We start from the raw sequence: 20,979 nt of genomic DNA, 5'->3' as shown, positions 1-20,979 counted from the left end.
ACTAGCCACAAGCTAGCATTAGCATTAGCCAGAATCAAACTCGTGGAGATGAGCTCAGACTGATCACAGGCTCCTGAACATGAGCTCGTTAAATCACTTTTGGATTTTGTCTTTAGTTTTCAGACAGGCCGTGTTTGCTGTGTGTGCATTACACTGTGACTGAAGAACATTCCACCATAGACACTAAAACACACTATTATTATTTTGCAGTGATGTCACTGCAAAATAATTAATGTATCTTTATGTTGATGTCCAAAAATGCTCCTAAACATCTCATGTTTCACTGTTTCCCTTGTGATCAACAGAATAGTGGAAATGTATTTATAAAACAAAAACACAGGCAGAGCTCACACACGAGTAAAGTGTCAGTGTGTGTAAAGGTTTGATCCAAAACACAAATGCATGAATGTTTTTGAGGCGGTAATAGCATTAGAACATGACTTAACGCTCACAACAATCAGTTTTGTGTAATAAAACCTTTAACAAAACACCTGAATATTTTGGAAAACTTATAATTTTGCAAAATGACAATAAATATTAAACAACATATAAACACTCACTCAGCTTTTGTCTTAAATAGTTTAATTTCTTGTTTACACTAAAAGATTTACATGAGGTGGATCTGGAAGTCCCGGTTCAGACCTGGTTTAGTCTCGGTTTAGTCCCGGTTCAGACCTGGTTTAGTCCTGGTTCAGACCCGGCCTCCACAGGATCCTCGTCAGACCGAGTCCACAGTCCGGACCACAGTGAGTTTCTTCACAAAGTGCAAAAGTCCAGATCCTCCTCCAGCAGTAGTTGGAACAAAACATGAAAGACACACAACAAATGAGGACTCGAAGTCGCACCCACATCAAGACCAAGTCCAGACTGGGTTCAGACCTGGTCTAGACCCGCTGTGGACCAGCGACCACAATCAGGTTTAGGCCAGGATGTTGTGAATCACCGCTTTAGTCTTAGATGAGTGAGTGTGACGTCACCCACAGCGTTTGGCTCCAAATGAAGCTCGAGGCTAGAGCAGATATAGGGACGATTTGGAGCAGTGTTCATATAAGGAATTTTGACCACGAGTCAATCAAACCTGTTGCTAACGTTAGCAGGAGCGACCTCGGGGAAAGAAGGCACCTAATTGGTCTGTTATTAATGTTCATATCTTGATTTAGGGACAAAAATGTTAAGTAAAAACCCCAGGATCATGTAGAGCAGGTTAAAACCAACATTTTAAGGTCAGAATGACGAGTCTGACAGCAGCAGTTACAGAGAGAGGGGACATGCTTTTTCAATAGAAAGTGAAGTGGAGCCAGAGTCGATGGAGCTGAATCTTGCCCATGCTCACTTCCTGTTTAGAGCGCGGGGCTCAAGGGTTAGACATGTCCAGAGATATGTACAGGATATGGTTTAGTCTCAGTTGAGACATTGAGGTTTAGAAGTGACACAATGACTTAGACCTGGTTTAGCATCAAACTGTGTCACTTTTTGGAGGCGTTGTGCTCAGATTCTGGTGACAGTATTTTAGTTTTGTCTGTTCACTCCAATGGCATTTTTACAGATTAATCATAGTTTTTTTCAGCGTTAAGGGCATGTTGGTGTTTTGGTGTGGGTGCGAAGCAGATGAGCAGGTTGGTCCCTTAAAGTCCTTCACTTCAGTGGCTTTGACCCAAACGTCCCATTTTTAGATTAACACAAACACAAAATAGAATCACATTAAACATGATTAAAAAGATAAGACTCAACAAACTGGATTGAGGAGTTACTGCAGGACCACAGGAGACCCGGTTTAGACAGTTAAATCCTGATTTTAGACTTAGAATAGTCCTGGTTTAGTCCTAATTGGACCTGGATTACTGGTTCAATCATGTTAAAGCTGCACTATGCGACTTCTCTGGTGTGTGTGTGTGTGGGGGGGGGTTGTTCATAATTTTAGTCTATTTTCTGTTTAATTCTGCAGTAACTCACGTTTACAGCTTAAGACACATGCAACAAACAAACAAACAAACAAACAAACAAATCAACAGCGCTACAAAATCCTTCAAAATAAGAGTGGATGGACGTCACAATAAAAGCTCTAAGACAGTGTCAAACTAAGGCCTTGGACACATTCAGCCGGACTCAGGCAGTGTGGCTTCCTCTCAGTGTTTCCTTCAAAATAAAACACCAAATACAACGCTTTTCCTTCAAAAAAAAAAAATGCACAGAGACACAAACGCCGCGGAAATCTAAGAGTGGTCCCTGAAATGAGACGCACAGCTTCAGAGAGAGTAAAGGAAACAAAAGACTTCAGCATCTCAGAGCGAGGAAACGAGGGGAAAACATCAGAGAAAGACTCCACTTTAGAAAGAAAAACAAAAAAGTCCAGTCAGAGCTGAGATAGATATGTCCAGAGATGTATGCAGTCTCTGGAGTGGACAGAGAGTGGACAGAGAGTGGACAGAGAGTGGACAGAGAGTGGACAGAGAGTGGACAGAGAGTGGACAGAGTGCGGACAGAGTGCGGACAGAGTGCGGACAGAGTGCGGACAGAGTGCGGACAGAGTGCGGACAGAGTGGACAGAGTGGACAGAGGACTTGTCCCTCTCTGAAGCTGTGCAGACTGAGCGATGCAGTGGGTCCTAATCGAATCCATAAATGCTTTGTTTAAAATCTAAATAAAAATGTTTGGACGCAACGAGCAGCAGCAGAACCTCAGTCCGCCCCGTTCTCCAGACCGGACCCAGAACCGGACCCAGACCCGGGCTCGGAGCGGGTCTCTGGCTCCGACCGGGACTCCGGCTCGGTTTCTGGGGCCCCGTGAGGAGTTAAGGTGGTGGGGAACATGAGGACTTTAGCCGTCATGAAGGACAGGTCTGGGAATCTGGAGATGACCTTCAGAGCCTCCTCCGTCAGGTTCTCATCTCTCCGTGGCTTTCTGCGGAGAACAGTCAGAGAACAGCCAGAGAACAGTCAGAGAACAGTCAGAACAGCCAGAGAACAGTCAGAGAACAGAGAGAACAGTCAGAGAACAGAGAGAACAGTCAGAGAACAGAGAGAACAGTCAGAGAACAGCCAGAGAACAGTCGGAGAACAGAGAGAGAACAGCCAGAGAACAGAGAGAGAACAGTCAGAACAGCCAGAGAACAGTCGGAGAACAGAGAGAGAACAGAGAGAGAACAGTCAGAGAACAGTCAGAACAGCCAGAGAACAGTCGGAGAACAGTCGGTGAACAGTCGGAGAACAGAGAGAACAGTCAGAGAACAGAGAGAACAGCCAGAGAACAGTCAGGACAATCAGAGAACACAGAAAACAGTCAGAACAGTCCAAGTTTTACAACAACTCCAGCTCCAAAAACACTGGCAAACAGATAAAGGGAGTAAAATATCAGCAGTAATAATAAAACTAGAGGCAGCAGTAGTAATAACTGATACTTTGGAGCTGATGTCATCAACATTCTCTGAAGAGTGACGCTAACTGTAGGCACTGCTCTGTCTGATCCTCCAGCATGATGTCACTACAAAGTATCAACAGTGTGTTGCAGTAACAGTTGTGGTAGTGGTAGTATTTGTAGTAGCAGTAACAGTAGTAGTACTGCGTAGTGCTGGGGGACTGGACCATAGGGACTGTGTATTGTGCTGTAGTAGTATTCGTAGTACTCGTAGTAGTTGTATTTGCATTAGTAGTAGTAGTAGTAGTACCGTGTAGTGCTGGTGGACTGGACCGTGGACATGAGGCGGGCGAAGGCGTCGGTCATTTTGCTGGAGTCCATTTTGGCTGTGGTCAGTTCAAACAGCTCAGGGTCGACTCCTGAAACAAACAAAACTGTTTGAGTCTCTTTAAAATGATAGAAATGTCCAAATCAGACGAGATTCAATTATGATCACGGGCTGTGGTCACACGCCACCAAAATGTCACTATGATCACTTTATTTAAATGATTCTTCAGTTGTGCTTTGCTAAATTATAGTTTTACACCAGTCAAGAAGCAGTTTGTGAAGAAAAGTAGATTTTAGAGTTTCACATTGTGCCAAACGTTTGGACAGAAATCTTCCAGTGTGATGTCATCAATTTATACAAGAAACTCCTTTTTTCTGACATTTTAAACATGATTTCAACAAAATAAAGATGTTTTATTATGTTTTCATTTGTCAGATCATCTCTGTGTATATTAGAGGAGCTTTGTCCCAGTCTACAACATGGTTGCTAGGCAACACGTCAGGATTTGCAACCAGGAAGTTAAATTTTAGGTTTAAAGAACAGCCAAACTCAGAAAAAGAATAGCATATTTTTGTAAAGTCTTAACTATAATGAGCTTAAGTTTGTTTTAGTTGAATTAGTTCAACTTGTCATAGGCTCTTTAAGACACTCAATAAAACCTCACAATAATCAGATTTTGAGCTCCACAGTGGAGAGTAACAGTCAGGGATGGGACGATAAACAATAATTGAATGACAATAATCGTTCGTGGGACTTTCTGCATAATCGTGATAATCACCTACAAAGATTATCTCCAATGTGTCTCCAGAATGTGCAGAACAAACACTTCTGTTTTCACTTATAACAAAGTAAAAACTTCAACAGCTGTTTAAATACGGAACCTGCTCATAATATTAAAATTGTAATTATTCATATCCAGAACATTTTTAAACCGTGAGCAACACTAATTTAGACTATGATATAATCGTTAATCACAATTATTTTGGCCACAATTGTCACGACAGATTTCAGTATCGTCCCATATCGACCTGCAGTGCACACATGTGACCAGCAGGGGGTTCTATTGTAGAGTTTTTTGTTTTTTTGTGGTTTTCTGAAGCCACTTAAATAAAAGTGTTTCAGTTTTTGTTACTGACACAAACTAAATGTCTGAATTATAAATGAAATGACTTTATTACTTTCTAACTTCATTAGGAATGAAACAGTGTTGAATCGTTTGTCTGGTCGTGTAAATACTGACACATTACAGATGATGTCATCAACGTTCCCTGGGGGTGTGACGCTAACTGTAAGCACTGCTCTGTCTGTCGCTCTGTTATTCACATTAATCTTTAATCTCAACACAATCTGACCATAAAGAGCTGACTTATCTGAACTTCAGCAGCTGATGTGTGCTGCTAAACAAGTCCCTCAAATAACAGAGTCACACGCTAGCTAGCATTAGCATTAGCCAACAGTTTTTCAGTGGGTCACTCTTATCTTTTTTGTTCTAAATCAAACTCCATGAACGTTTGGACTGATCTCAGCGTTCATGGAGTTTGAAAATGTGCCGTTTAAATCCATTTTGTTTTTCTTGAGTTTTCAGACTTAAAACGTTTTTGGTTTGCTAATGTGTGCCATGCGTCTCCATGGTAACTGCTGTACATTCCATCATAGGCACACGTGTAGAACACCCCCAGTGTGATTCAGTTCAACTCAATGTATTTTTGTAAAGCTGTAAAGACGTCACCGCAGAGTTTCAGTGGCACGTTCTGACCTGATCGTGGAAATAAAGAAGAACCATGAGTGAAAACGTGTGGACTACAGAAGCCCGCCATGGTCTAAAATCCCCCGCCATGGTCTAAAATCCCCCGCCATGGTCTAAAATCCCCCGCCATGGTCTAAAATCTAAATAATAATTAAAATGATGATCTTTTAATTAAAATTAGCAAACACTGCCAAAAAGAGTTTAGACATTCTGAAATCCAAACAAGGATTTGAGCCGCACATTTTGAGGAGCCTGTGATCAGTGTGTTCATGATCCTGTTTTCAGAGTTTGATTTTACACAAAAAGGTGAAAAACTATTGGCTAATGCTAATGCTAACGCTAGCTACCGTGTGACTGATGTCGTTTGAGAGGGACGTGTTTAACGGCACAGCTCACCTGTTGAGGTTCAGGTAAGTCAGATCTTTAAGGTCAGATTAAAGTCTAACAGAGCTTCAGACAGAGCAGTGCCCACAGTTAGCATCACACCCTGGGGAATGTTGATGACCTCAGCTGCAAAGTGTCAGTATTTGTATATGTATTTGTATATAAAGTATTTGTAGCACCACAGTCTGAACAAACTAAGAGAAGCCCCGGCCCTGACGGCTCCAGTGTGAGTGAGAGTTTAACAGCAGCAGACCTGGGATAGAACCGGCTCCGCTCTCAGAGTCCTCCACCGGACCAAAGAAGTCCAAGTTCAACAGAGACGAGCCTCCGCTGGCTGTGCACGAGGAGCGTGCACGAGAGGAGTGTGCACGAGGGCAGTGCACGAGGCGAGTGCACGAGGACAGTGCACGAGGACAGCAGCAGGTGTTAAAACAGACACAGCAGAGTCAGAACTATGTTAGACTACGAGCGCACACAGCTCAGGGATGCAACAGGCTCAGACGGAGCGGGGTCCGATACATTGAGTTTAGGGATGGACGATATATCGACTCCAGGATCGGCATCGGACAATATCAACATTTCATCTCGATAATCGATACAAAGGCTTAGTACTGATGAAGATGTCCTGTGTCCGTTTCTGTCCCCTGTATGCAGACCTGCTTTCAGATAAATCTACTGAATAAATGCAGATACTTAAAGTGCATTTGACTGAATCCACCCTCCACCTCCTCCACCTCCTCCACCTCCTCCACCTCCTCCACCTCCTCCACGTACAGATCAGCTGATGGATGCTCATGTGGCTCACGGTGCGTGTTTGGGGTGAATGATGCGCGGTGCAGCTGAACAAGCCCGATCCTAAAGTAAAATAAAGTAAATCTAGTGTGGAGTTAACAACCTCCACCAAAATGACAAAACTAGAAAAAACTAGCCAGGATTTTTTTTGTAAAAGCATAAATCTAATGCAGGCGGTGCTCTCTCGACGCGAGCGGAAGTGGGCGGTGCTCTCTCGACGCGAGCGAGCGGAAGTGGGCGGTGCTCTCTCGACGCGAGCGGAAGCGGGCGGTGCTCTCTCGACGCGAGCGGAAGCGGGCGGTGCTCTCTCGACGCGAGCGGAAGCGGGCGGTGCTCTCTCGACGCGAGCGAGCGGAAGTGGGCGGTGCTCTCTCGACGCGAGCAGAAGTGGGCGGTGCTCTCTCGACGCGAGCGGAAGCGGGCGGTGCTCTCTCGACGCGAGCGGAAGCGGGCGGTGCTCTCTCGACGCGAGCGGAAGCGGGCGGTGCTCTCTCGACACGAGCAGAAGCGGGCGGTGCTCTCTCGACACGAGCCGAAGCGGGCGGTGCTCTTTCGACACGAGCAGAAGCGGGCGGTGCTCTCTCGACGCGAGCGAGCGGAAGCGGGCGGTGCTCTCGACGCGAGCGAGCGGAAGCGGGCGGTGCTCTCTCGACGCGAGCGAGCGGAAGCGGGCGGTGCTCTCTCGACGCGAGCGAGCGGAAGCGGGCGGTGCTCTCTCGACGCGAGCGAGCGGAAGCGGGCGGTGCTCTCTCGACGCGAGCGGAAGCGGGCGGTGCTCTCTCGACGCGAGCGGAAGCGGGCGGTGCTCTCTCGACGCGAGCGGAAGCGGGCGGTGCTCTCTCGACGCGAGCGGAAGCGGGCGGTGCTCTCTCGACGCGAGCGGAAGCGGGCGGTGCTCTCTCGACGCGAGCGGAAGCGGGCGGTGCGTTCTGCATGTTTAACCACAGACATTTGACCCGGTCCGTCTGACAAGAGCGACTGTTGCATCCACAGAGGAGAGAGAGCAGTTTTCAACAGCGCCACCTGGTGTTCAACCCCACACTGACCTGATGGTGGCGCTGCTGACAACAACAGAACAGTGTTACACAGATTCTACAGTTAAAAAGATGGAGGAAAAGACAACATCGCTACAGAGAAAGAGGATATTTACATCTATGGGGTATTAAAGAGGGGCATTTGACTTCTATGGGGTATTAAAGAGGAGGTATTTGACTTCTATGGGGCATTAAAGAGGAGGTATTTGACTTCTATGGGGTATTAAAGAGGAGGTATTTGACTTCTATGGGGCATTAAAGAGGAGGTATTTGACTTCTATGGGGCATTAACTGTAACATAACATATTTTGATCACCATGTTACTTTTTATTGTTTTGAAAATGCTATATTCATCCAAAACAACGTGTTAACATGTTTTAAAAGTATTTTGTGTAGTACTTTGTGTAGTACTTTGTGTAGTATTTTGTGTAGTACTTTGTGTAGTATTTTGTGTAGTATTTTGTGTAGTACTTTGTGTAGTACCCCCTCTTTTCTTCAGTCCATGGCAGATGTGAAACCTCAAGCCTCCATTTTGTGATTTTGAACATTCTGTAGTGATGAGGTTTGACAGGTCAGTATTTATTGTAGTTTGTCATGATGCTTAAATTTCAAACTTTATTTCGATACTAAGGACTAGACTCGATACTCAATACTGATACCACAATAATAAAAACACTTTTAGCATCAATTATTTGTTTTTTGATACTTCTGACGGCTCTAATTTGTTGTAGATTTTAAAAAAGGAGCTGCACGTGTTACTGTGGAAGAATGCTGTTGGCCGCCATCTTGGGTTTCCACGGCAACACACACAAAACACAAGCGTGACGTCATTGTCTGAGTGAGTCCTACCGTCCAGAGGGTTGGTAAGGCCACTGCTGCTCCAGTCGAACTGCACCGGGGGGAGCGCCTCCTGCTGGAGACAAACACAACTCATCAATAAAGACCCGACTCCAGACGAGTAAAGATCCTTCGACTCATTACACAGAAGGCACTTAAGTCATGTTATCTCCTCAAAAACACAGTGTTTGTTTCATTCACACATGTTTGAGTCACATTTTATTATTAGTCTGTGACATCTACAAAGCTCAAAATGCGACGTTCCACCGTGTGATGTCATCAAGTGGGAGTTTAAGTTACAGCTCCTTTTACCTTTAGTTCAGTCGAGATTTTAGTTCAATTCCAGACGCTGAAATGATCCAAATGATTCTAGAAATGAAGGTGTGTGGAGTTTAAAAACACAGTGGAGCACTTCCTGTATCACCACATGATGACATCACAAGGTGGAACAGAGTGTTTTCAGTTTGAGAGAAGAACTCAGCCTAAATCTGCAGGTTTGTGTGTTAAACATGTGAATGAAACAAAACACGACTCCAGGTCTGTGTGTGACGAGGAGACTTTGGACCAGAGACTAGAAAACAGCGTGATATGAGCCCTTTAAACCGGGTCAGACCCCGCCCCAGACCCCGCCCCAGACCGGGTCAGACCCCGCCCCAGACCCCCAATCCCTGTAGACCGGACCTGGACAGACTCGGGGGAGCAGGGGGAGTTGTGTGCGATGGAGGCGATCATCTCTGCAGCAGAAACAGGCTTCACCGGCTCCAGCATCCCCTGAACACACAGGTCAAAAGGTCAGGATTCAGTTCAAAGGTCAGATTTTAAACCTGTCCAGGAGTCACATTTGAGCGGAGTTTGTGTCGTCGCTCAGTCGTCTCAATCTGAATGGACTCAATTAGCACGTGTCATTTTGAAGTGCAATACTTTCCTCCATAAACAGAATCTGTCTCTTTCTGCAGAAAAACTGCTAAATGTGTGATTTTATCTGTACAAACATGTCCTGAAATGTGATTCTTGTATTTTGTCTTCAGTCTCTTCGTCAGTTCTTCTGGACGTGTTTAAAACGTGAACTCTGAACAGAATCCTGTTATTGAAACAGAAATCATCTGTCTGAAAAATATCAGATAGATATTGTCCCGTTCAGCCCCAGTGGAACCACTTGACGTCACACTGGGGGTGTTCTGCATGTATGTGTAGAGTAGAATACTCAGCAGTTATCATGTGACACAGTGAACACATTCTCCAACACTTTGAGTTTTCAGACGATCTTAAAACTTTTTTGACAAAGATCCAAAAGTGATTCAAAGAGCTCATGTTGAGAGTCTGAGGTCAGTCCGAGCTCATGGTCCTGTTTAGAGTTTAATTTTACACAAAAAGGTGAGAGCGACTCACTGAAAACTAATGCTAATGCTAGCTAGCGTGTGACTGTAATGTTACTTGAGAGACTTGTTTAACAGCACAAATCAGCTCATCTGAGTCTTTATGGTTAGACTGAGTTAAATTCAAGCTCAGATTAAAGTCTAATTTGAGTTACTGAGTTTCAGACAGAGCAGTGCCTAAAGTTAGCATCATACTCCCTGGAGTGTTGATGACACCAGCAGCAAAGTATCAAGAGCAAATCATATTTAAAGGCTTATGTGCTTAGACATGAGCCTAAAGTGAAGCACTCACCAGTCCTGCTGCGTACATGGGGACGATGACCGGCTGCTTCTTCTGACCCGTGAAGAGCTGAGGACACAAAACTACAGTCACACACGGTTTAATCACAACCGCCACAAACTGCAACAACAAGACAGCTCAGACCACCTCACTCTAATATGGAGTCAAGTAAAACAAAGTAAAAAAACATCCACAGTGGACTGTAGAATGAACGTTTAAAACTCATCCACACGGAGGTTAGAGGAGCACATTCTGAGGCTTTGCAGACGAAATCATTCTGAATTTTAGGAGTGAGTGACAGAAAAGTATTTGTGTCAATGGTGTAATGACATTTTGGTCTGTTAAAGCTCAAAACACCACATCTAAAATAAGAAAGAGTTACAGTTTAATAATACAGATAAAAGTGTTCAACTCTGATCAATATTTAGTTTGTACTTGATGTTTAAAACAACTCGGCAGTAGAAAACCAGAGTTAACCAAAGTCTAACCTGATACAAATCTACAGCCAGACGTCACGTGTTAAAAATAAACAGCGGAAAAGTACTTTCAGCTTCCATTGTGACGTATAAAGTTAATTTGAGCTTAACAGCAGGTCAGGAGGGTCGGTAACCCCACAGCAAGATGGATTCTGGTGATATTCCCGCTGTAAGGTTCAAATTCACCCAGCAGGGGGCGATACAAACAGAGCAGCACTGAGGTTTGTGCGGAAGCCAAAGGAGAACCAAAACAAACATGTCGCAGCAGACGGACGACGAGAGTCTAGTGTCACAGACACAGACAGTTTCATTGTCTGTGTCTGGGGGGGGGGTTCTTAAAGGATGGGGTCTGGGGTCCTCAGGGGGTGGAGGTGGAGGGTGGGGGTCTGGGGTCATCAGGGGGTGGGGGTCTGGGGTCCTCAGAGGGTGGGGGTCTGGGGTCCTTAGAGGGTGGGGGTCTGGGGTCCTCAGAGGGTGGGGGTCTGGGGTCCTCAGAGGGTGGGGGTCTGGGGTCCTCAGAGGGTGGGGGTCTGGGGTCCTTAGAGGGTGGGGGTCTGGGGTCCTCAGAGGGTGGGGGTCTGGGGTCCTTAGAGGGTGGGGGTCTGGGGTCCTCAGAGGGTGGGGGTGGAGGGTGGGGGTCTGGGGTCCTCAGAGGGTGGGGGTCTGGGGTCCTTAGAGGGTGGGGGTCTGGGGTTCTCAGGGGGTGGAGGTGGAGGGTGGGGGTCTGGGGTCCTCAGAGGGTGGGGGTCTGGGGTTCTCAGGGGGTGGAGGTGGAGGGTGGGGGTCTGGGGTCCTCAGAGGGTGGGGGTGGAGGGTGGGGGTCTTACGATGTTGCGTGTGTCGATGCCCAGGCTGCACAGTAGAGCCTTATTACAGCAGGAGCCTCCCCACTGGAACCTCAGCCCCAGAGCCTCATGGATGTCCTCCACCTGAGCCCACACCTGGACACACAGGGACCTGGGGACGGAGAGGCGGAGACATTAAGAGGACACATATACAGAGACAGAACCCACAGTGGGGACGGAGAGGGGGAGACATTAGGAACATGAGACAGTGTCATACTGTCTCACTTCTCTTGTGTTCGGTGCTTGTACCAAATCTTATTTGTCTTAGATAAAAGTCTGTCTTTACCGTAATGTAGTTTGATTTTTCAAAGAAACATTTTACAGCGATCTTGAATTCAGGTCAAATAAAATTGAGGGTAATAATAAAAATTCTGGGTGTGGGTGTGTGTGTTTACCTGTGTGTCTGGGTGTGGGTGTGTGTGTGTTTACCTGTGTGTCTGGGTGTGGGTGTGTGTGTGTTTACCTGTGTGTCTGGGTGTGTTGTGTGTGTGTTTACCTGTGTGTCTGGGTGTGTTGTGTGTGTGTTTACCTGTGTGTCTGGGTGTGTGTTGTGTGTGTGTTTACCTGTGTGTCTGGGTGTGTTGTGTGTGTGTTTACCTGTGTGTCTGGGTGTGTGTTGTGTGTGTGTTTACCTGTGTGTCTGGGTGTGTGTTGTGTGTGTGTTTACCTGTGTGTCGGGGTGTGTGTTGTGTGTGTGTTTACCTGTGTGTCGGGGTGTGTGTTGTGTGTGTGTTTACCTGTGTGTCTGGGTGTTTACCTGTGTGTCGGGGTGTGTGTGTGTGTTTACCTGTGTGTCTGGGTGTGGGTGTGTGTGTGTGTTTACCTGTGGGTGTGGGTGTGTGTGTGTTGTGTGTGTGTTTACCTGTGTGTCTGGGTGTGTGTTGTGTGTGTGTTTACCTGTGTGTCTGGGTGTGTGTTGTGTGTGTGTTTACCTGTGTGTCTGGGTGTGTGTTGTGTGTGTGTTTACCTGTGTGTCTGGGTGTGTGTTGTGTGTGTGTTTACCTGTGTGTCTGGGTGTGGGTGTGTGTGTGTGTGTGTTTACCTGTGTGTCTGGGTGTGTGTTGTGTGTGTGTTTACCTGTGTGTCTGGGTGTGTGTTGTGTGTGTTTACCTGTGTGTCTGGGTGTGTTGTGTGTGTGTTTACCTGTGTGTCTGGGTGTGGGTGTGTGTGTTTACCTGTGTGTCTGGGTGTGTTGTGTGTGTGTTTACCTGTGTGTCTGGGTGTGGGGGTGTGTGTTTACCTGTGTGTCTGGGTGTGTTGTGTGTGTGTTTACCTGTGTGTCTGGGTGTGTGTTGTGTGTGTTTACCTGTGTGTCGGGGTGTGTGTTGTGTGTGTTTACCTGTGTGTCTGGGTGTGTGTTGTGTGTGTTTACCTGTGTGTCTGGGTGTGTGTTGTGTGTGTTTACCTGTGTGTCGGGGTGTGTGTTGTGTGTGTTTACCTGTGTGTCTGGGTGTGTGTTGTGTGTGTTTACCTGTGTGTCTGGGTGTGTGTTGTGTGTGTGTTTACCTGTGTGTCTGGGTGTGTGTTGTGTGTGTGTTTACCTGTGTGTCTGGGTGTGTGTTGTGTGTGTGTTTACCTGTGTGTCTGGGTGTGTGTTGTGTGTGTGTTTACCTGTGTGTCTGGGTGTGGGGGTGTGTGTTTACCTGTGTGTCTGGGTGTGGGTGTGGGTGTGTTTACCTGTGTGTCTGGGTGTGTTGTGTGTGTGTTTACCTGTGTGTCTGGGTGTGTGTTGTGTGTGTTTACCTGTGTGTCTGGGTGTGTGTTGTGTGTGTTTACCTGTGTGTCTGGGTGTGTGTTGTGTGTGTGTTTACCTGTGTGTCTGGGTGTGTGTTGTGTGTGTGTTTACCTGTGTGTCTGGGTGTGTGTTGTGTGTGTGTTTACCTGTGTGTCTGGGTGTGTGTTGTGTGTGTGTTTACCTGTGTGTCTGGGTGTGGGGGTGTGTGTTTACCTGTGTGTCTGGGTGTGGGTGTGGGTGTGTTTACCTGTGTGTCTGGGTGTGTTGTGTGTGTGTTTACCTGTGTGTCTGGGTGTGTGTTGTGTGTGTTTACCTGTGTGTCTGGGTGTGTGTTGTGTGTGTGTTTACCTGTGTGTCTGGGTGTGTGTTGTGTGTGTGTTTACCTGTGTGTCTGGGTGTGGGGGTGTGTGTTTACCTGTGTGTCTGGGTGTGGGTGTGGGTGTGTTTACCTGTGTGTCTGGGTGTGTTGTGTGTGTGTTTACCTGTGTGTCTGGGTGTGTGTTGTGTGTGTTTACCTGTGTGTCTGGGTGTGGGGCTCCAGCAGCAGTCTGAGTGTGGGAGTCTCTTCGTCCACAACAGGAGCCTCCATCTGGGGGAAACTGGATCCAAAGAGCTGCTGCAAACGCTCGGACAGAGAGGCCTGGACCAGAGACGAGACCAGTGAGCACAACAACAACTACAACTACAGCTACAACTACAACTACAACTACAGCTACAGCTACAACTACAGCTACAGCTACAACTACAACTACAGCTACAGCTACAACTGCAACTGCAACTGCAACTGCAACCACAGCTACAACCACAACTACAACTACAACTACAACTACAGCTACAGCTACAGCTACAACTACAGCTACAACTACAACTACAACTACAGCTACAACTACAACTACAACTGCAACTACAGCTGCAACTGCAACTGCAACTGCAACTACAACTACAACTGCAACCGCAACCGCAACTACAGCTACAACTACAACCACAACTACAACTACAGCTGCAACTGCAACTACAACTACAACCACAACCGCAACTAAAACTACAACTACAACTGCAACCACAACTGCAACTACAACTTCAACTTCAACCACAACTACAACCGCAACTACACCTGTGTCTGCACAAAGAAATATACTAGAAAAAATGAATGGGATAGTTGAACTGGAAACCCGTCTCACCGTGTTCACTCCTGCCCCAGTGCTGGTCGCTCCGGTCGCTCCTGCCCCAGTGCTGGTCGCTCCGGTCGCTCCTGCCCCAGTGCTGGTCGCTCCTGCCCCAGTGCTGGTCGCTCCGGTCGCTCCTGCCCCAGTGCTGGTCGCTCCTGCCCCAGTGCTGGTCGCTCCGGTCGCTCCTGCCCCAGTGCTGGTCGCTCCTGTCGGCTCCTCTGTGACCTCTGACCTAAAGGCCGCCCACGTCTCACTTCCGTCGTCTTTTGCGTCTTCGTTTCCAAATGCGCTCCACCCGGCCTCCACCTCCTCCTCTGCCACAGCTGAACCAAAATGGCCAAAAGTCGCAGAGAATCCCGCCTCAGATTTCGTGTCCGTTTTAAAAGTCGGAGCATTGAAATCTCCAAAGTCGCCGAAGCCGTCCTCGTCCTCGCCGTTTGGATCCTGTGTGCTTTGTGGTTGCGTTTCGTGGCTTGGTTCATCTGTTGCTGCTGAACTAAAGTTCCCAAAACTTTCACTCTCTGGGAATTCTGTGTTTGATTTTTCATTAGTTTTGAATTTTGGTGAATTAAAATCACCAAAATCATCAAATTCATCCTTTGGCTGCTCTGCATCGTGATCCTGTGTGTTCGGGGGTAGGATTTGCTCGCTCGGCGCCTTCTCCAGTGTCTCTGAGGAGAAAAAATTTCCAAAACTTTGACTTGTTGAAAATTCATTTTTTTCTTCCGTTTTAAATTCGGGTGAATTAAAGTCACCAAAATCATCCTCTTCCTCGTCATCATGACCCTGTGTAAAGAGAAGTCAGAATGAATAGATTAGATGGATTTTTCTAATACAGTTAAAGATTTTACCAACTCTAAGACATATTTAGATCAGCACTTCACCCAAAACAACGTATCAACATGTTTTATAAGTTTCATGTTTGTTTTTCACGCTCTGAGTCTCTCCTCTCTTTGCTCTCTGTGCTAAGCCCCTCCCCCTTCAGAGCACAATCATCGCACTAATGAAACTCCTGCACATCACACCAGGTTTGTCACGTCATAGTGCACAGTTTGTATCATGTTTTTGTTTATTTATGGAGGATTGTCGTGTGGAGCATGGGTGATGTAGGCTTGTGGGCGGAGCCTCGTACATGGGTGATGTAGGCTTGTGGGCGGAGCCTCGTACAGGCTCGTACAGCTAAGGAGGGTTTGAATAAGGCCAGAGGAGTTCGCTAAAATACTTAAACATGCATGGATGACGTCTAGAACCTCTTCAGACATGTTTCTGATGAGGGAACAGCGTTAGGCAAATTATTTTATGGAGCTTTCTACCATGTTCTAATATCCCACTGTAAAAAATACTGACAACGATAAAAATACTTAAAGTGTCCATATCACACTATTCTCTCATCTCTGTTCTAACACTGTTCCCTCCTCAAACACTGACCTGGAGTTGTGTTTTGTTTCATTCACACATGGTTGAGTCACACTTTATTATTGGTCTGTCTATATTTCCAAAGCTCAAAACACACTGTTCCACCTTGTGATGTCATCATGTGGTGATACAGGAAGTGCTCCACTGTGTTTTTAAAATCCACACACCTTAATTTTTAAAATCATTTGGATCATTTCAGTCCTGGAGTTGCCACTTATCTCGACTGAACTAAAGGCAAAAGTTCACTTAAACTACCACTTGATGACATCACAAGGTGGAACGTCACATTTTGAGCTTTGTAGATGTAACAGACGAATAATAAAGTGTGACTCAAACATGTGTGAATGAAACAAAACACAACTCCAGGTCTGTTTTTGAGGAGGAGCATTAGAACACTGATCAGAAAATAGATTATCTTTATTAATAGAAAACAAACTCCATTCCTTAAACAGTGACTGATGACCCACCTGTGCTTTTTGAGGGTGGTTCTGTTCCAAGTCTCCACATTCATGAGCGCTAAGGCAGTCTCCCAACTCCCCAAACTCCTCGTCTCCTGTAGGGGTCGCCGTCTCTTCCTGCAGCTGTGGTGACGGCACAGATCCCGTAGTACTCATGTCTCCAAACTCCTCCAGCGCTTCAGTGGACAGAGGCCGGCCGAACGACGTCTCCGTTTCCGTCTCCGAACCGCCATCTTTGTCCTTCTCGGCCGTGCCGTTCATGACCACGGCCGATCTGGAGTTCTCGGCATTTTCAATGCCGCAGTCTGATTCCGAAGCCAGATCTGAGCTGCACACGGAGCCAGATGCATCCAGAGCGTTCCCGTTCAGTGAGCTACAATCCTCCTGTGTCCAAGTCTCATCCTTTTTGAAATAAAAGTCTATGTCCTCGTCTTTGGACACAGTTTCTGACCCTGTAAAGCTGTTCTCTAAAGTGCAATCTTCGGAAAAACCGCCAAAATCTGTGAATACCGGTTCAGTTCTGTTGGGAATAGGCTTAGGGTCTTTTTGCGTAGAGCTACCACGTTCCTCTGATACAGTTTCTGATTGTTTATCGTCTAACGTTACTCCAGAGTCCTCAGAAAAAGCAGCAAAATTTGCAAATTCAGTTCTGTTTGAATTTGACGTCTCTTCTTTTACAGCATTGTGTTGCTTAAACTCGCAGGATTGTTTGTCGTCTAAAGTCTCTAAGTCTGGATTTACTTTATCAGAAAAAGCTGAAAAATCTGCAAAGTCCCCCTCATTGTCTTGGGAAAATGGGGCAGATTTTGGCAACGTTGGACTTCCCTGGAAGCCGTTTGTGAGCACCTCCGTCTGCTGCCCAATGTTCTGCCCGCTGTTCTGCCCGCTGTTCTGCCCGCCCTTCAGGCTCTTCTCAAGTCGGCCCAGATGCCCATTAGCACGGCCCCCCTCCATCACACCAATGACCCCCTTGGAGAGAGCAAAGTCGGGCGGAGACGTGGCGTTCAGAGCCTGGGTTTGATTGAAGGTGGTGGGTGTGTCTAACTCGCTGAAGCTGATGCTGGTCGGAACGCCACTGACGGCAGAGAAGGTCCCAAAGTCTCCAAACTCATCCTCCTCCTCATCCGGAACGTCGTCCATCGGAGGAGGAGATGAGGAGAACATCCGGATCACGCCTGGCTCCATGGCAACGCACGAGATGCACCTGCAACACAACAAGAGACGCACAAAGGGTGAACAGGAGAACACACAGGTGATTTAACAGAAGATGTGTTTAGTCGGGCTGCACAATATATCGGCAAAATATCAACATCACAAAATTGGCTGATGCGATAAGCTCAAGAAAATAAATAAATCACAACTAGACGAATTTTACAGAAATTGTTTTGGAAAATAAAATGCACAAAAAGGCCTTTTATTCATGATTTTCCTTATTAAGACCCATGACCCTTGGGCTGGACTTGGTTTTGTGGTGGTTAAAGAGGTAAGAGTATTACACTTCTTTTATTTTAATACTCCATAGGTGTTATTGTTTTGAAAATGTTATATTTGCCTAAAACAACATATTGAAATGTTTTATAAGTTTCACTTTCGTTTTCGAGTCTCTCCTCCCTTTGCTCTCTGTGCTAAGCCCCTCCTCCTTCAGAGCACTATCACAACACAATCAGCTGCATCGCACTAATGAAACTACTGCACATCGCGTCAGGTTTGTCACGTCGTAGTGTACAGTTTTGTGTCATGTTTTTGTATATTTATGGGGAGTTGTCTTGTGGTGTATGGGTGATGTAGGCTTGTGGGCGGAGCCTCGTACTACTAGCTGTAAGGACTGTTTGAACAGGGCCCAGGAGACATTGCTAGATGACTTAAACATACATGGATGACAGGTAAAACCTCTTCAAGCATGTTTTTGATGAGGAAACATAACATGATAGAAAAACAAAACATAATATCCCCTCTTTAAGTTTGCATTCCTGGTTTTAAATTAATGCATTACACCTAAAAGCACGATAAAATAATACAAAACACAGTTATCGAATATGACATCATTCCTCATAACGTGCAGCCTTAGTATTCAGCACAAAAGGGCTGGTATTGTACAAGTAAAACGCTTCAAAATGCAAGACATCTTCACCCACACAAACTCAAGTTAGAACATAATCATTTTTATTCATTCAAAGCTTTTTGTTATCATCAGGTTCAATAATAGTGATTGATCAGCTATTTTGATGAAATGCACAACCCCACGACATCACTTCCTGCAGTTCAGCAGACATCACCACAGCCTGTGCACGCCGAGTCTGATCCTTCCCTCTAATCTGAGCTCAACTCAAAGGCTGAATTACTTTGAAATAATTCAAATTTTCTCTCTCAACCAGGAGAATTCACATCTGAGAGACTGAAATCTGACCTTTAAACTAATCCAAGAATCACATGTGTTTCAGAACATGTTTGTAGAGGTTTAAACTACAAGGTCAACAGCTTTTACACACAATAAGACCCCACAGAGACACAGGGAGGGCATCTGACACACGGGGAGGGCATCTGACACACGGGGAGGGCATCTGACACACGCGGGGAGGGCATCTGACACACGCGGGGAGGGCATCTGTACTGGCACTGGTTTGTCCACATTCAAACATTCCACAGGCAGGTTTCAGATTTAAAGAAAAGTGTGTCCTGTGACATGAGCTGAACAGAGACTTGGGGCGTGTCGCACTGAACAGGACAAACTCAAATCAGGGCTGTACCCGACTGAAGAAATGAGTGTGGGATTAAAGACTCGTGCTGCTGATCAACTGGTCAATTAAAAAGGGGGTGTGGCAAAAGCTCTCAAAACTATTCTGTATCTCTGTATCTGACCCAAACTGCACTCACAATACCTCACCTGCAGGGGGAGTTCATGCAAAAACTACTATTTATGTAGATAAAAGTACTAGGAAACTATGTAGTTATAAAGACAGATAAACTCATGAATCGTGAGTTTAATCTGACATATAAATACCAAAGATTACCAAATCTTCAGATCACTTACTCGCTTTATATTTCTGCTGTTGTCCAATAAAAATTTCTTTAATGTAAATAAAATGATTTGTCAACTATTATACCATCCATCAACCAATTAATCACCAGCACAGAACAGCAACTCATTTTACTAAGTCAAAGTTAACGTAACTATATTTAATATTTTACTTCCTGGTTGGACACAGGCAGCAGATAAGACATGTAGAGGTCGTTCCACAACTGTTCCATAATATTAGTCAGAGCCAAACGTGTGTAAATACAACGGTTATGATTAGACGAACAAAAATAAATGTCAACACCTTTATTTAGTTATATTAAAGTTTAAAGTGTCAGTTTTGGAAGTTTTCCATGTTGATTTTGAAGGATTCTGGTTTACAACTCAGTGCTACTTCTTGAATTTTTGTACTTTAATTTTCAACTTAAACACTTGAAACAACTGATGTAAAACTACGACCATCAAACCAAGTCAGAATTAGAAAAACGTGAAGCTGTCATATGTCCTATGTACTCCGAGGACAGGATGAGCCCGAGTGCCAACGATGGAAGACAACTGTGTCCACTGGACATTTATTTAAAATTTAACATTTTTAAACTTCTGAAATAAAACTAAAATCCTATAAGAATCGTCTCCAATGTAATTTGATTAGATTCAGATCAGATCAGATTATTTACAAAGAACAGTGAAGCTCCACTAAAGGTGCTCTATGCAACATTTCTGGTGGTCTCTATGGAGATGTTACTGCTTTGCCTGGAATGTTCCACAGTTAAACAAAAATTGTAACTCCCCTGGTGAGTACCACTGTGACCTCACCTTCACCTGCAGAGTAAAGACACTACGGAACATTCACTGGTTTCATCTGTGTCAGTGTTTCCTGTGAGGGGCCCGTCCTCATTTCTGTCCAGTGTTTACGGAAAAAAAAACTTTGACAACTTCACTTCCTTGACGTCGCAGCTGTTAGCATGTGCTGTTAGCATGTGGTGTTAGCCTGTGCTGTTAGCCTGTTGGGTTTGACAGTTTATAGCGGATAAAGGTGCACTGACACACTTCAGAACAGACAGTTCTCTAGATGTTTGGTTGTTTACATGAGTTTAATACTTTATAAAGCCCGTACACACTTCAGGGCCGAGGCTTGTTGACATGGGCTAACTTGCCTTAGCTTAGCTTAACTAATATCTCACTTTAAACACAAACAGACACGTAAACGTGTTCTTGTGTGACTCGTCTATGCACGTAAAACATGACTATAACGTGTTTCATCGCACTTTTATGTTTCATTCAGCTGTATTCGTGTTATAAATCGAGTACGGCGAGGCTAACTGCGCAGCTAACTTACGCCGACGTCAACAACAGGACTGCTACGTGACGTCGGTGTAGCATTAGCATTAGCCTTAAACGCGTAAAAACACAAAGAGGCGCTCACCAGGAGCTGTCAGCCGCGGGGCTCCATCAGGCTCGGGGAGCACAGGGACAGCGGCCCGCGGAGGGAATCCCAGCCCGAGGACAGCTCACACAAGCGGCTCCAGAGTCAAACAAGCGGCTCCGGAGTCTGCTCCAGAGTCTGCTCCTACTGCGCATGCGCACCTTCCACACAGACAGCAGCTCAAACTGTGCTTATAAGATAAGATATGCCTTTAAATACTACTGTAGTTTATCCTCTGCGAGACAGATACAGGCTGTGTGACTGTGTTATTGTTCTGTTAATCTGTGCAATGACTGAAAAGTTTTT

The 20,979-nt window shown here is 45.6% G+C and overlaps 1 protein-coding gene across 4 annotated transcripts; it reads right to left on the bottom strand.

The window, feature by feature from the left end:
* Positions 1–565: 565 nt before the first annotated feature.
* aftpha (aftiphilin a) lies at positions 566–20,841 on the bottom strand. 4 transcript variants are annotated; one of them, XM_033986248.2, is made up of 11 exons: positions 20,674–20,841; positions 16,241–17,435; positions 14,370–15,143; positions 13,704–13,828; positions 11,436–11,565; positions 10,145–10,201; positions 9,158–9,247; positions 8,489–8,549; positions 6,067–6,147; positions 3,665–3,773; positions 566–2,901 (listed from the first exon to the last, which is right to left on the bottom strand). In XM_033986248.2, the coding sequence occupies exons 2-11, from the start codon at positions 17,414–17,416 to the stop codon at positions 2,679–2,681; spliced, it is 2,826 nt and encodes a 941-aa protein (XP_033842139.1). In that variant the 5' UTR covers positions 17,417–17,435; positions 20,674–20,841; the 3' UTR covers positions 566–2,678. The 4 variants fall into 4 exon arrangements, with proteins under 4 accessions (XP_033842139.1, XP_033842067.1, XP_033842249.1 ...); XM_033986176.2 differs by having other exon boundaries at positions 8,489–8,552; positions 20,674–20,829; XM_033986358.2 differs by lacking the exon at positions 6,067–6,147.
* Positions 20,842–20,979: the final 138 nt, after the last annotated feature.

The sequence above is a fragment of the Periophthalmus magnuspinnatus genome, chromosome 1 (genome assembly GCF_009829125.3).
Source record: "Periophthalmus magnuspinnatus isolate fPerMag1 chromosome 1, fPerMag1.2.pri, whole genome shotgun sequence".
Lineage (NCBI taxonomy): Eukaryota > Metazoa > Chordata > Actinopteri > Gobiiformes > Gobiidae > Periophthalmus > Periophthalmus magnuspinnatus.
This window is presented reverse-complemented; position numbering and strand designations above follow the sequence as displayed.

Bases quoted from the DNA above. Each gene is read 5' to 3' on its own strand.
- aftpha (XM_033986176.2), bottom strand. From the start codon at position 17,416: ATGGAGCCAGGCGTGATCCGGATGTTCTCCTCATCTCCTCCTCCGATG. The intron at 15,144-16,240 runs GTGGGTCATCAG...CTCTTTACACAG, and splicing joins ACCACCCTCAAAAAGCACAG to GGTCATGATGACGAGGAAGA. The intron at 2,902-3,664 runs GTACTACTACTA...TGTTCTCCGCAG, and splicing joins CAGTCCACCAGCACTACACG to AAAGCCACGGAGAGATGAGA.